We start from the raw sequence: 15,272 nt of genomic DNA, 5'->3' as shown, positions 1-15,272 counted from the left end.
CATAATTTACATTGAAAGTGAACTGAACGCAATTGAAAACTTCAAGGGATCTCACTTTTATATAAGAATATAGCTTCCTCTACTTCAACATACTTTAATATATGTGAAAGATAGTCAAGTACCTGTGCTAAAATTAAATTTTAAATTGGCTTGGATTTTCTCCCCTAAGATTATAAGGCCCTCCACTTGCAAACAGTAGTTTGATATTAGTGCAGATTCAGTGTGCCAAGGAAATAATCTCAGCTGATGATACTCAAGGCCAGGGAAGGGAGATCTCCCCAGCTGCTAGCAATAACCAAAACAAAGAGACTTTAGAATCTGACACACCTGAGTTCAAATGCTATCAGTTGGTGACTTCAAACTCGCTCTGTGTTCTCACCTCTAAAACAGTGATAAACACCAACTTTCTATGTTGTTATAACGAAAAAATGAGTTTATATGTGTAGAATGGCAACTAGTACACAGTAGTTGACATCGTAAATAAAAAAAATTAATAGGCCAGTGATGCTCAGCCCTTATCCAAGATGCCCTAGGATTCAATTCAACAATTATTTTAAGAGTTCATAACATTTTCAAAATAAAAGGAATTTTAATTCACTTTATTTTTCAAAACACATAGGCTATATCACTAAAGGGCAGGAGTAGAAATGCTATAAAAACATTGATTAAATACTGGCACTTCTAAAAGCTGAGATTTCATGACAAAGGTTCTTACTAAGAAAAATAATTGAAGAATATAGAAATTTTTAAAACGTGAATGCAAATGATAAAAAACGGTATTTTGTCATCCCCCAGAAAGTTGGGAGAGTGCTAGAAGTTTTATTATGATTACCTGAGAAAATATTTGAGGTCTGACACTGTTTTTTTTCCATCATCAAGAGGTGTTCTTAATATGATGATTTCAATAATCTAAAAATGAGAGGCTGTGAATACATAAGGCCTGCCTCCAAAGACTTGGTGAATTCTAACCCAGGCTCTGAGCCTGTATAATGCCTCTAATTCCTTAACTCCAATTTAATAATTTTAAGTAATCTATTTAGCATTATGTAGAACATAATCAATATGAACTATTCATAAACAAGAAGATAAAGGTATAGATAATATATATTATATATATTGCATTCACAATGTTGTCCCACCATTACCACCATACATTATGTCATATTTATTTATTTTTATTAGAGAAGTTGTAGGTTTACAGAAAAAGAATGGAAAAAAATAAAGAAAAATAAGAAACATTTCGTGAATTTGCATGTCGTCCTGGTGCAGGGGTCATGTTAATGTTCTCTGTATCATTCCAGTTTTAGCAGATGTGCTGCCTAAGTTAGCACTGCCACATTTAATTTTAAAATGTGATTCATAACTAGTCCATTAAGCGGTATTTATGGTCTTGGAAATTAAGCAACATTGTGCTTAAAGATGCTACACTGTGAATGAAGTACTCAGTAAACAAATATTAAGTTGGTAAATAAAATGTTATTTATAATTTCAGAATATTTTCTGAACAAAGAGATAAAAAGTGTTATGGAAGCAAGTTACTATAATTTTTTTGTTGTGTTTTTTAAAGAATTAATATTAGGTTACAAAATTTAACACATAAGACTGTGTCATCTACCCTTATATAGAGACTGGGGAAATGGCAGCCCCTCATAGCACTAGAGAACCTTAACAAGCAAACCAAAGAAATTCGGCTAAAAGGAATACTCCAGCAACGCTTAAGGTGCAAGGGGGATGGTCATCTCTCTCTAATACGTACTAATGACATACAATTTGGTTATTAGTGGAGGATTATGTATTTCTCAGCTTAGTGTGTTAGGGAGAAGGTGGGACAGCCCAGTTTAGAAGGGTCCAAAGAGCAAAATAAAAAACTTGAGTATACTTGGATCTGTACTTTTCTTACCTATTCAGAAATTGTAGAAACATGAAACTCATGTTAATTGTTAAAACCCTAATCAACTTCCAAAGCCCAGGTCATATGGCACACTGTTCTAATCTATTTCTCCTCATTTTAAATATCCATAGTATTTCTTGACTTTCTTGAGGCACTTACTCTGACTCTTTTTGCAGTTAGCTGCTTGTTTTTGTTTATATCCAATATAGATGTAAGCACCATAAAGGGAGTAACTGTGTCTTACTCATCTATATTCCATAATACATTGTAGCAGGGCTTCAATAAACATTGGTTAAAATGAAAAAAATAATCACTTTAAGTAAATATATTGACAAAGAATAAAGTACAATAATTTTCCTAAGATATAGAATACAATATTCCAGGTATTTTTTTCCCTTTTATCTTTCCTTTTCTTTTTCCCCCATCTTCCTTTTTTTTTTTTTTTTTGGAAAACGTTGGTTAGACTTAATTCTATCCTTATAATACATTCCTTCCACCAATCTCATTACCCTTCATTTCTCAGACTACAAAGTCATAGACAGAAATTTGTAAAAGTGATCTTTTCATACACATTTCTGGGAAGTCTGAATCTATTTTGGATCTATTGGACAAGGAAAAGCCTTAGCATAAGTATTTGGGCATGCAGTTTTGAGTAATAAGAAGATCATGGTTAAAATTTCTGTCTAGACATTTTTGTCAAGGAAGGGTAGTGAGAACAGGAGCCTTGGGAACAGAATTACATGGTGGGTTGGTACCCAACTGGACACAGTTGCTGAGGAGAGATTTAATGTAATCTATACAAATAATCCTCTGAAGGATAAAAAAATAAGTAGTGACAGTTGAGGAGGCAGGGCAAGACGGCGGACTGGTGAGCTGTATGTTTTAGTTACTCCTCCAGGAAAGTGGGTAGAAAGCCAGGAACTGCGTGGACTGGACACCACAGAGCAATCTGACTTTGGGCATACTTCATACAACACTCATGAAAACATGGAACTGCTGAGATCAGCGAAATCTGTAAGTTTTTGCGGCCAGGGGACCCGCACCCCTCCCTGCCAGGCTCAGTCCTGTGGGAGGAGGGGCTGTCAGCTCCGGGAAGGAGAAGGGAGAACTGCAGTGGCAGCCCTTATCGGAAACTCATTCTACTGATCCAAACTCCAACCATAGACAGACTGAGACCAGACACCAGAGAATCTGAGACCAGCCAGCCCAGCAGAGAGGAGACAGGCATAGAAAAAAACAGCACGAAAAACTCCAAAATAAAAGCGGAGGATTTTTGGAGTTCTGGTGAACATAGAAAGGGGAAGGGCAGAGCTCAGGCCCTGAGGCTCATATGCAAATCCCGAAGAAAAGCTGATCTCTCTGCCCTGTGGACCTTTCCTTAATGGCCCTAATTGCTTTGTCTCTTAGCATTTCAATAACCCATTAGATCTCAGAGGAGGGCCCTTTTTTTTTTAATCCTTTTTTCTTTTTCTAAAACAATTACTCTAACAAGCCCAATACAGAAAGCTTCAAAGACTTGCAATTTGGGCAGGTCAAGACAAGAGCAGAACTAAGAGAGCTCTGAGACAAAAGGCAATAATCCAGTGGCTGAGAAACTAAACACCACAACTTCCCAAGAAAAGGGGGGTGTCCGCTCACAGCCATCATCCTGGTAGACAGCAAACACTCCTGCCCATCGCCAGTCCCATAGCCCAGAGCTGCCCCACACAACCCAGTGTGACGGAAGTGCTTCAAATAACAGGCACACTCCACAAAACTGGGCGTGGACATTAGCCTTCCCTGCAACCTCAGCTGATTGTCCCAGAGTTGGGAAGGTGGAGCAGTGTGAATTAACAAAGCCCCATTCAGCCATCATTTCAGCAGACTGGGACCCTCCCTACACAGCCCAGCAGCCCAGAACCGCCCTGGGGGGACAGCACTCAACTGTGACATAGCACAGTCATCCCTCAACAGAGGACCAGGGGATGCACGGCCTGGAAGAGGGACCCACTTGCAAGTCTCAGGAGCCATACGCCAATACCAAGGACTTGTGGATCAGTGGCAGAGACAAACTGTGGCAGGACTGAACTGAAGGATTACACTATTGCAGCAGCTTTAAAACTCCAGGATCACCAGGGAGATTTGATTGTTAGAGCCACCCCCCCCCCTCTGACTGCCCAGAAACATGCCCCATATATAGGGCGGGCAACACCAACTACACACGCAAGCTTGGTACACCAATTGGACCCCACAAGACTCACTCCCCCACTCACCAAAAAGGCAAAGCAGGGGAGAACTGGCTTGTGGAGAACAGGTGGCTCGTGGATGCCACCTGCTGGTTAGTTAGAGAAAGTGTACTCCACGAAGCTATAGATCTGATAAATTAGAGATAAGGACTTCAGTTGGTCTACAAATCCTAAAAGAACCCTATCAAGTTCAGCAAATGCCAAGAGGCCAAAAACAACAGAAAATTATAAAGCATATGAAAAAACCAGACGATATGGATAACCCAAGCCCAAGAGCCCAAATCAAAAGATCAGAAGAGACACAGCACCTAGAGCAGCTACTCAAAGAACTAAAGATGAACAATGAGACCATAGTACAGAATACAAAGGATATCAAGAAGACCCTAGAAGAGCATAAAGAAGAAATTGCAAGACTAAATAAAAAAATGGATGATCTTATGGAAATTAAAGAAACTGTTGAACAAATTAAAAAGATCTGGACACTCATAGTACAAGACTAGAGGAAGTTGAACAACGAATCAGTGACCTCGAAGATGACAGAATGGAAAATGAAAGCATAAAAGAAAGAATGGGGGAAAAAATTGAAAAAATTGAAAAGGACCTCAGGGATATGATAGATAATATAAAACATCCGAATATAAGACTCATTGGTGTTCCAGAGGGGGAAGAAAAGGGTAAAAGTCTAGGAAGAGTATTCAAAGAAATTGTTGGGGAAAACTTCCCAAATCTTCTAAACAACATAAATACACAAATCATAAATGCTCAGCGAACTCCAAATAGAATAAATCCAAATAAACCCACTCCGAGACATATTCTGATCACACTGTCAAACACAGAAGAGAAGGAGAAAGTTCTGAAAGCAGCAAGAGAAAAGCAATTCACCACATACAAAGGAAACAGCATAAGACTAAGTAGTGACTACTCAGCAGCCACCATGGAGGCAAGAAGGCAGTGGCACGATATATTTAAAATTCTGAGTGAGAAAAATTTCCAACCAAGAATACTTTATCCAGCAGAGCTCTCCTTCAAATTTGAGGGAGAGCTTAAATTTTTCACAGACAAACAAATGCTGAGAGAATTTGCTAACAAGAGACCTGCCCTACTGGAGATACTAAAGGGAGCCCTACAGACAGAGAAACAAAGAAAGGACAGAGAGACTTGCAGAAAGGTTCAGTACTAAAGAGATTCGGTATCGGTACAATAAAGGATATTAATACAGAGAGGGGCAAAATATATATGATAAACATAAACCAAAGGATAAGATGGCTGATTCAAGAAATGCCTTCAAGGTTATAACGTTGAATGTAAATGGATTAAAATCCCCAATTAAAAGATATAGATTCACAGAATGGATCAAAAAAAATGAACCATCAATATGTTGCATACAAGAGACTCATCTTAGACACAGGGACACAAAGAAATTGAAAGTGAAAGGACGGAAAAAAATATTTCATGCAAGCTACAGCCAAAAGAAAGCAGGTGTAGCAATATTAATCTCAGATAAAATAGACTTTAAATGCAGGGATGTTTTGAGAGACAAAGAAGGCCACTACATACTAACAAAACGGGCAATTCAACAAGAAGAAATAACAATCATAAATGTCTATGCACCCAATCAAAGTGCCACAAAATACATGAGAGAAACACTGGCAAAACTAAAGGAAGCAATTGATGTTTCCACAATAATTGTGGGAGACTTCAACACATCACTGTCTCCTATAGATAGATCAACCAGACACAAGACCAATAAGGAAATTGAAAACCTAAACAATCTGATAAATGAATTAGATTTAACAGACATCTACAGAACATTACATCCCAAATCACCAGGATACCCATACTTTTCTAGTGCTCACAGAACTTTCTCCAGAATAGATCATATGCTGGGACATAAAACAAGCCTCAATAAATTTAAAAAGATTGACATTATTCAAAGCACATTCTCTGACCACAATGGAATACAATTAGAAGTCAATAACCATCAGAGACTTAGAAAATTCACAAATACCTGGAGGTTAAACAACACATTCCTAAACAATCAGTGGGTTAAAGAAGAAATAGCAAGAGAAATTGCTAAATATATAGAGACGAATGAAAATGAGAACACAACATACCAAAACCTATGGGATGCAGCAAAAGCAGTGCTGAGGGGGAAATTTATAGCACTAAATGCATATATTAAAAAGGAAGAAAGAGCCAAAATCAAAGAACTAATGGATCAACTGAAGAAGCTAGAAAATGAACAGCAAACCAATCCTAAACCAAGTACAAGAAAAGAAATAACAAAGATTAAAGCAGAAATAAATGACATAGAGAACAAAAAAACAATAGAGAGGATAAATATCACCAAAAGTTGGTTCTTTGAGAAGATCAACAAGATTGACAAGCCCCTAGCTAGAATGACAAAATCAAAAAGAGAGAAGACCCATATAAGCAAAATAATGAATGAAAAAGGTGACATAACTGTAGATCCTGAAGAAATTAAAAAAATTATAAGAGGATACTATGAACAACTGTATGGCAGCAAACTGGATAATGTAGAGGAAATGGACAATTTCCTGGAAACATATGAACAACCTACAGTGACCAGAGAAGAAATAGAAGACCTCAATCAACCCATCACAAGCAAAGAGATCCAATCAGTCATCAAAAATCCTCCCACAAATAAATGCCCAGGGCCAGATGGCTTCACGGGGAATTCTACCAAACTTTTCAGAAAGAACTGACACCAATCTTACTCAAACTCTTTCAAAACACTGAAGAAAATGGAACACTACCTAACTCATTTTATGAAGCTAACATCAATCTAATACCAAAACCAGGCAAAGATGCTACAAAAAAGGAAAACTACTGGCCAATCTCCCTAATGAATATAGATGCAAAAATCCTCAACAAAATACTTGCAAATCGAATCCAAAGACACATTAAAAAAATCATACACCATGACCAAGTGGGGTTCATTCCAGGCATGCAAGGATGGTTCAACATAAGAAAATCAATCAATGTTTTACAACACATGAAAAATTCGAAAGGGAAAAATCAATTGATCATCTCAATAGATGCTGAAAAAGCATTTGACAAAATCCAACATCCGTTTTTGATAAAAACACTTCAAAAGGTAAGAATTGAAGGAAACTTCCTCGTATGATAAAGAGCATATATGAAAAACCCACAGCCAGCATAGTACTCAATGGTGAGAGACTGAAAGCCTTCCCTCTAAGATCAGGAACAAGACAAGGATGCCCACTGTCACCACTGTTATTCAACATTGTGCTGGAAGTGCTAGCCAGGGCAATCTGGCAAGACAAAGAAATAAAAGGCATCCAAATTGGAAAGGAAGAAGTAAAACTGTCATTGTTTGCAGATGATACGATCTTATATCTGGAAAACCCTGAGAAATCGACGATACAGCTACTAGAGCTAATAAACAAATTTAGCAAAGTAGCGGGATACAACATTAATGCACATAAGTCAGTAATGTTTCTATATGCTAGAAAGGAACAAACTGAAGAGACACTCAAGAAAAAGATACCATTTTCAATAGCAACTAAAAAAATCAAGTACCTAGGAATAAACTTAACCAAAGATGTAAAAGACCTATACAAAGAAAACTACATAACTCTACTAAAAGAAATAGAAGGGGACCTTAAAAGATGGAAAAATATTCCATGTTCATGGATAGGAAGGCTAAATGTCATTAAGATGTCAATTCTACCCAAACTCATCTACAGATTCAATGCAATCCCAATCAAAATTCCAACAACCTACTTTGCAGACTTGGAAAAGCTAGTTATCAAATTTATTTGGAAAAGGAAGATGCCTCGAATTGCTAAAGACACTCTAAAACAGAAAAACGAAGTGGGAGGACTTACACTCCCTGACTTTGAAGCTTATTATAAAGCCACAGTTGTCAAAACAGCATGGTACTGGCACAAAGACAGACATATAGATCAATGGAATCGAATTGAGAATTCAGAGATAGACCTTCAGATCTATGGCCGACTGATCTTTGATAAGGTCCCCAAAATCACTGAACTGAGTCATAATGGTCTTTTCAACAAATGGTGCTGGGAGAGTTGGATATCCATATCCAAAAGAATGAGAGGACCCCTACCTCACACCCTACACAAAAATTAACTCAAAATGGACGAAAGATCTCAATATAAAAGAAAGTACCGTAGTACTCCTAGAAGATAATGTAGGAAAACATCTTCAAGACCTTGTATTAGGCGGCCACTTCCTAGACTTTACACCCAAAGCACAAGCAACAAAAGAAAAAATAGATAAATGGGAACTCCTCAAGCTTAGAAGTTTCTGCACCTCAAAGGAATTTCTCAAAAAGTTAAAGAGGCAGCCAACTCAATGGGAAAAATTTTTGGAAACCATGTATCTGACAAAAGACTGATATCTTGCATATATAAAGAAATCCTACAACTCAAAGACAATAGTACAGACAGGCCAATTATAAAATGGGCAAAAGATATGAAAAGACAGTTCTCTGAAGAGGAAATACAAATGGCCAAGAAACACATGAAAAAATGTTCAGCTTCACTAGCTATTAGAGAGATGCAAATTAAGACCACAATGAGATACCATCTAACAACGATTAGAGTGGCTGCCATTAAACAAACAGGAAACTACAAATGCTGGAGGGGATGTGGAGAAATTGGAACTGTTATTCATTGTTGGTGGGACTGTATAATGGTTCAGCCACTCTGGAAGTCAGTCTGGCAGTTCCTTAGAAAACTAGATATAGAGTTACCATTCGATCCAGCGATTGCACTTCTCGGTATATACCCGGAAGATCGGAAAGCAGCGACACGAACAGATATCTGCACGCCAATGTTCATAGCAGCATTATTCACAATTGCCAAGAGATGGAAACAACCCAAATGTCCTTCAACAGATGAGTGGATAAATAAAATGTAGTACATACACACGATGGAATACTACACGGCAGTAAGAAGGAACGATCTGGTGAAACATATGACAACATGGATGAACCTTGAAGACATAATGCTGAGCGAAATAAGCCAGGCACAAAAAGAGAAATATTATATGCTACCACTAATGTGAACTTTGAAAAATGTAAAACAAATGGTTTATAATGTAGAATGAAGGGGAACTAGCAATAGAGAGCAATTAAGGAAGGGGGAACAATAATCCAAGAAGAACAGATAAGCTATTTAACGTTCTGGGGATGCCCAGGAATAACTATGGTCTGTTAATTTCTGATGGATATACTAGGAACAAGTTCACAGAAATGTTGCTATATTAGGTAACTTTCTTGGGGTAAAGTAGGAACAGGTTGGACGTAAAGCAGTTATCTTAGGTTAGTTGTCTTTTTCTTACTCCCTTGTTATGGTCTCTTTGAAATATTCTTTTATTGTATGTTTTTTTTTAATTTATTTTATTTTATTTTATTTTATTTTTTTTTCATACAGTTGATTTAAAAAAGAAAAAAAAGTTTAAAAAAAAAAAAAAAAAGGAAAAAAAATATGTAGTGCCCCCTTGAGGAGCCTGTGGATAATGCAGTGGTATTGGCCTACCCCACCTCGATGGTTGCTAACATGACCACAGACATAGGGGACTGGTGGTTTGATGGGTTGAGCCCTCTACCATAGGTTTTACCCTTGGGAGGACGGTTGCTGCAAAGGAGAGGCTAGGCCTCCCTATAATTGTGCCTAAGAGCCTCCTCCCGAATGCCTCTTTGTTGCTCAGATGTGGCCCTCTCTCTCTAGCTAAGCCAGCTTGAAAGGTGAAATCACTGCCCTCCCCTCTACGTGGGATCAGACACCCAGGGGAGTGAATCTCCCTGGCAACGTGGAATATGACTCCCAGAGAGGAATGTAGACCTGGCATTGTGGGATGGAGAACATCTTCTTGACCAAAAGGGGGATGTGAAAGGAAATGAAATAAGCTTCAGTGGCAAAGAGATTCCAAAAGGAGCCGAGAGGTCACTCTGGTGGGCACTCTTACGCACAATTTAGACAACCCTTTTTAGGTTCTAAAGAATTGGGGTAGCTGGTGGTGGATACCTGAAACTATCAAACTACAACCCAGAACCCATGAATCTCGAAGACAACTGTATAAAAATGGAGCTTATGAGGGGTGACAATGGGATTGGGAAAGCCATAAGGACCACACTCCACTTTGTCTAGTTTATGGATGGATGAGTAGAAAAATAGGGGAAGGAAACAAACAGACAAACAGACAAAGGTACCCAGTGTTCTTTTTCACTTCAATTGCTCTTTTTCACTTTAACTATTATTCTTGTTATTTTTGTGTGTGTGCTAATGAAGGTGTCAGGGATTGATTTAGGTGATGAATGTACAACTATGTAATGGTACTGTGAACAATCGAATGTACGATTTGTTTTGTATGACTGCGTGGTATGTGAATATATCTCAAGAAAATGAAGATTAAAAAAAAAATAAGTAGTGTAAGGGAACCCAAGATTTCACCATCTTTTGTCATTAGATACCTATTATCTTCTGTTTTCCTGTTCATCTCTCTCTATCTCTTTCAACCTTTTCCCTCCTTCCTTCCTACCTTCTCTCCCTCCCTTCTTCCCTCCGTTCTTTTTCTCTCCTTCCTTCCTTCCTCCCTCTCTTCCTCCCTCTCTGTTCTCCCAATCCCATCAAGGTTTCAATTTCTCAGTTTGGTGAATATTAGCATATTATAACATTTGGTTTTGTCAGCAGGTAAGCTAACCTAATAAAAGGCTGGGTTTGGGGAGCACTAATGGTTGAAGGCAGAAACAGACAAAGGGATTAGTGAGACCAAGAGCAGGAGACCACAAATCTACCCTTAGGTAGTTGGGAAAATAAAGAACCTGTACCAAGAATTGACAAAACAAATTCAGGATCTCTATCTAAGCGGAAGACTTTTCCTGAGGGTCAGGATGGCTAATCTAGCAGGGGGGAAGGAGTTTCAATCAATGGTTTAACAGTCTAGTTGCAATGCTCAGGAAAATCAATTTCAAACAGCCTAAAATTCCCAGATATTTTAAGAAGTACTGCCTGAGCAAAACTAAGCATTTTACCGTGCAGCTTCCACTCTAAAGTGGATAATCTACATTTTGGATGAAACATTTCTTCTAAACACTTTATCAAGTGTTCCAGTAGTTATCTTATACAACCAGTAATGAAGATAGGATGAAGGGATGCTGTATTTGAAACTAACTTATCCAGCACAACTCTTTACTTGTATTTTTGAACTGAGGCCCAGATTTTCTTTTATCAGGTTCTCATTATTAGTCTTGCTAAAATATTTCAAAACATTAACTTAGAAAACATTGAAGTCTTTTCACAATTTCTTAGGAATTCAGATTTCTTACTTTGCAAATTGAGCCATAGCTGCAATCTTTGTGAGGATGTGTTTTAAAAAAAGTAAGTGGCCTAATAAGCTTAATTAGAATTTTTTTTCCCTCAGGAGTTCACTCTTGTCTTCTATACACTACATGACTTTATTAGAAATCCACTTTAACATAACCCACTCTATTTTACCCCATTAATGTACATTTGATCACTGCATAAAAAGATCCATCATCTACCAAGAAGTCTTTCAGTGATGAAAACTGAATACAGGGAGATTTTTGTAAAAGTCTGCTTGTGGCTTATGAAATTCACTCAGTAACTATACAAGCTTCAATTCCATATTGAACTTTTAGCTTTTTTTGCCAAACTAGAAGTTAACCTACTCTATTCTTTTACATTAACGCAATTAAATGTTACATTACAATGTTCATTAATGAGAATATCCTAAAAAGAAATGCTTAAGATTACCTAATGACAAATATTTTGAAATAGGTTGTATAGTAGCTTTCTCTTAAATCATAAACACTTATAAGATTATTTTCTACCTGGTTAGCAAATTCTAGAATGAAAGAAATGAATACTTTAGTTTACATATGCATTTTAATAAAGTCTATGCTTTTTGTAAGAAAAAAATAGTCCTAGAAAAACTTAAACATAAATACAATATTTTGTGTTTCTAGAACTCATGAAATTATGGTAAAATGATTTTTAACAGTAATTATAAAAAACATTTTTAGTCTAAAAAATAGACTTCTTATTCTCATTTTTATCCTTAAATTAAACTAGGTTGTAGTTGACCTTCTTGCTTAGGCAACAGTAAATTTCACAACTAAGAAAAGTTTTGCAGTGATTTACGTTTGTTACAAAATAACATAGATCTCTCTGGGCAAAGACTGGAATTTATGCACTTTTTTTAATGCTGTAGAAAGTAGAAAGGTCTTATACTGCTCAGATCACAGTCATATTCAAGAATTATATCTTTTATATTATATTTAAAACCTAAAGTAGCTATAAATGTAAAATTTATTATTTATGTACTTTTATTTGCATTAGGAGAGTAGAATTCTGATAAAATACTGAATATTTTCCTCATAATTCTATGTTTTACAATCTAAATAAAAATTAAAATCAAGTTCTACTTGATGAATCAATGTTCCGAAATTTAAACTTTCAGAATTAGAAGGTTTCCCAAAGGATGTTTATGCACAGACAGAAAGAGACGGTAATTCTGGTATCACAAGTTGTTTCTATTTTGTGTTAAACAAAAATATCCATGACACTGCTCATGTCCATATTTTCTTAAATTGCTGATGTGGTTCTGCATCCATTTATACTCCAGGTAGTTTCCTACTACTAAAACTGGCCTTACTAAAGAAAAAAAAAAACCACAAAACCTCATCTGACTAACAACAAAATGTGACCTAAAAATTAGACTAGTGGGCAGAATGGTACATGAAATTTCCAACAAAGGAAAGGGGGCATGAGAGACATGTGAGAGCACTACACTTGATGTAACTTTTATATTTGTTCTGGTACTATCTTTCCAGTGTAGGTGCTCTACCAGCCTCCACAGGTTAGTCCCCTCAGACAGTGGGACTGTTCCATGATGTTTACTTAAATCAGAGGGATGACAGATGGGAGAATTACTGGGCCAGATGAGTGTGAAGCATGCCTCTTCTTCAAACTGCATTTTCTCTCTTCCACAATGAATATTCCAAATTCTGAAGTGCACCAATTTGTGTCTCAACATTTCTAAATTATGAGGAAAGATGGCTAAAGACTTATGAAGAAACAATGTTCTTTTAAAATATTTTCATGCTTACTTTACACTCATTCTGGGTGAAAACTATTGTAATTAAGGTAATTTCAAAGCCCATGATTAATCATATAGCATAATTTTAATAAGGTCTATTTTATAGAGGATCTTAAACATGAATAAACAATTTCAGAATATATAAATTACTCTACATGATTGAGAGGACAGTAAACTTTCCAAGCACTGTTTTTTTTCTGTGAGAAGAAATAGTCTGACATCTAAGGTAATCTAATAATTTTTCAGAATAGCTTGCTATTCCTTCAGACTAACACCAGCAGTCTTTGAGTATTCATTACATCCAGACAGACATGACAATGAAACAAAGTGTTCCTGTCCTGGAAGACTATTACAATTAATGCAGTAATGAAACTTTTTGAGTTGACTGAACTTTTATTTCTTAATAGATCTCTCATGGAAAATGTTCTTTAAAAAGTACAAACTGAAGAGCCAAAGGAATCAGGAAAATCAAAGCAAGAGGGAACTGTTTCTTGTGGTATAAAAAAATTACCTACCTTTGCGGAATATAGAACATATGTTGGGGAGGTGGTTTATAGAGGACTCCTTCATACACAGGCCACAGCCCACTTAAAATTCTGAAGAGAGAACTTTTCCCACAACCGTTGGGACCAGTTATCAAAAGATGCATTCCTTCTTGTACCTAAGGTAAGAAATAAAATTATAAACTGCAATTTTGAAAAATGATTTCATTTGGCAGCATTTTAAAGTGATTTGTTAAAGAAACAACTTTCAAATACATGACAACCTAGGACGGGCAAGGAATCAAAGGAAAATATATCAGAGTTAAGAACACCAATTTTGACTTTTGACTATGCTCTGAACCTACAAGCATCATAAAATAATTCAATTCCAAAGAAAACGGATCTTCGAGGAATGAGTACTGGCTTCTCAAAATCGTAATCGAGATGTTATCAGATACTACGCACATACAGAAAAAACATAATCACATGGGAAATAAGAGAAACCATAAATTTTTAAATTAAAATATATTAAAAATTATTTTATTTATATTAATATTTGATTAAATTTATATTGAAGTCAAATACAATTGAAAGTCAGTTGCAGTTATTAGCTACAAAGCACAGGAATCCTAAGAGCCAGCCAGGTTGTTTAATTTTGAAATTCAGCAGTCTAAAATGCTACAGAAATCATAAAAGCCCATAATCAGAGAGGTAAGATGATTCTAATCGTGTTTTATTCACAGATGGAAAAAATACATTTACCAAACAAGACAGAGGAAAGCAAAAGGACTGTAGTTTAGTCTTATGGCTAGTGATTAAATTAAAACATATATTTGTATATAAAATATCCCTAAATAAAACAAACTATGTACCCATTATCTATTGGATGCTTCCCTTTAGAATCCTATTCATGAATTCCCATTCCACTCAACAGGATCAAGAAGCTGTCTTACTAGGGTATTTCCAGGGTGTTGAACAAGGAATAAGAACACCATTAGAGAATTTAATCTACTCTTATTAAGAACAAATGGTATTTTTAAATAAGTGATATAAAAATTAATATAATATGAAAGAAAAGGAGGTAGAAATCCATAGGATGTCTCTAGAGAGAACTCTGTATATATGGAGACAAACACCCAAGTATCAATGATGTAGAATATATTACACTGAAAAAACAAAGATGATAAAGCAGTATATTATTAGCATAATATCATTACAAGGGACCACTTCCATGTCTATTCTTCATGACTCTTGTGCTATGCATAACATGAATCCAGATCTTGTTGTGGAAAGCAGGTAGAGAGGGAGAAAGAGGGAAGAAGAAAGGGAAGGAAGAAAGAAGGAAGAAAGTATGGTTAGGATGGAGGTCAGATAATGGAACTGGGAATGAATGTAGTAAGTATTTGTAAAGTAAAAGTATAGTTCAGGTTTACATTCTAGCTATGTAATTAGATATTTCCTCTGAAAACATTTGTTGAATGCCTACCACGTGCCTGACAGTCTTTTAGGCATTGGAAATACAGTGCTGTCCAAGACAGACAA

The 15,272-nt window shown here is 36.3% G+C and overlaps 1 protein-coding gene and 1 non-coding gene across 2 annotated transcripts in view; both read right to left on the bottom strand.

The window, feature by feature from the left end:
• ABCD2 (ATP binding cassette subfamily D member 2) overlaps window positions 1–15,272 on the bottom strand; it is a 68,007-nt gene that overhangs the window by 38,636 nt on the left and 14,099 nt on the right. Inside the window, exon 6 of the mRNA XM_037848270.1 lies at window positions 13,764–13,909. Within this exon, the coding sequence (XP_037704198.1) occupies window positions 13,764–13,909 (146 nt within the window). The remainder of the gene's footprint in view (window positions 1–13,763; window positions 13,910–15,272) is intronic.
• On the bottom strand, window positions 1,225–1,331 carry LOC119543592. Its single transcript, XR_005218657.1, has one exon. It is a non-coding gene; the product is annotated as a U6 spliceosomal RNA (small nuclear RNA).

Source organism: Choloepus didactylus, chromosome 8 (assembly GCF_015220235.1).
Source record: "Choloepus didactylus isolate mChoDid1 chromosome 8, mChoDid1.pri, whole genome shotgun sequence".
NCBI classification, from domain to species: domain Eukaryota; kingdom Metazoa; phylum Chordata; class Mammalia; order Pilosa; family Megalonychidae; genus Choloepus; species Choloepus didactylus.
The sequence above is the reverse complement of the archived record's forward strand: the minus strand, read 5'-3'. Positions and strand labels throughout refer to the sequence as shown.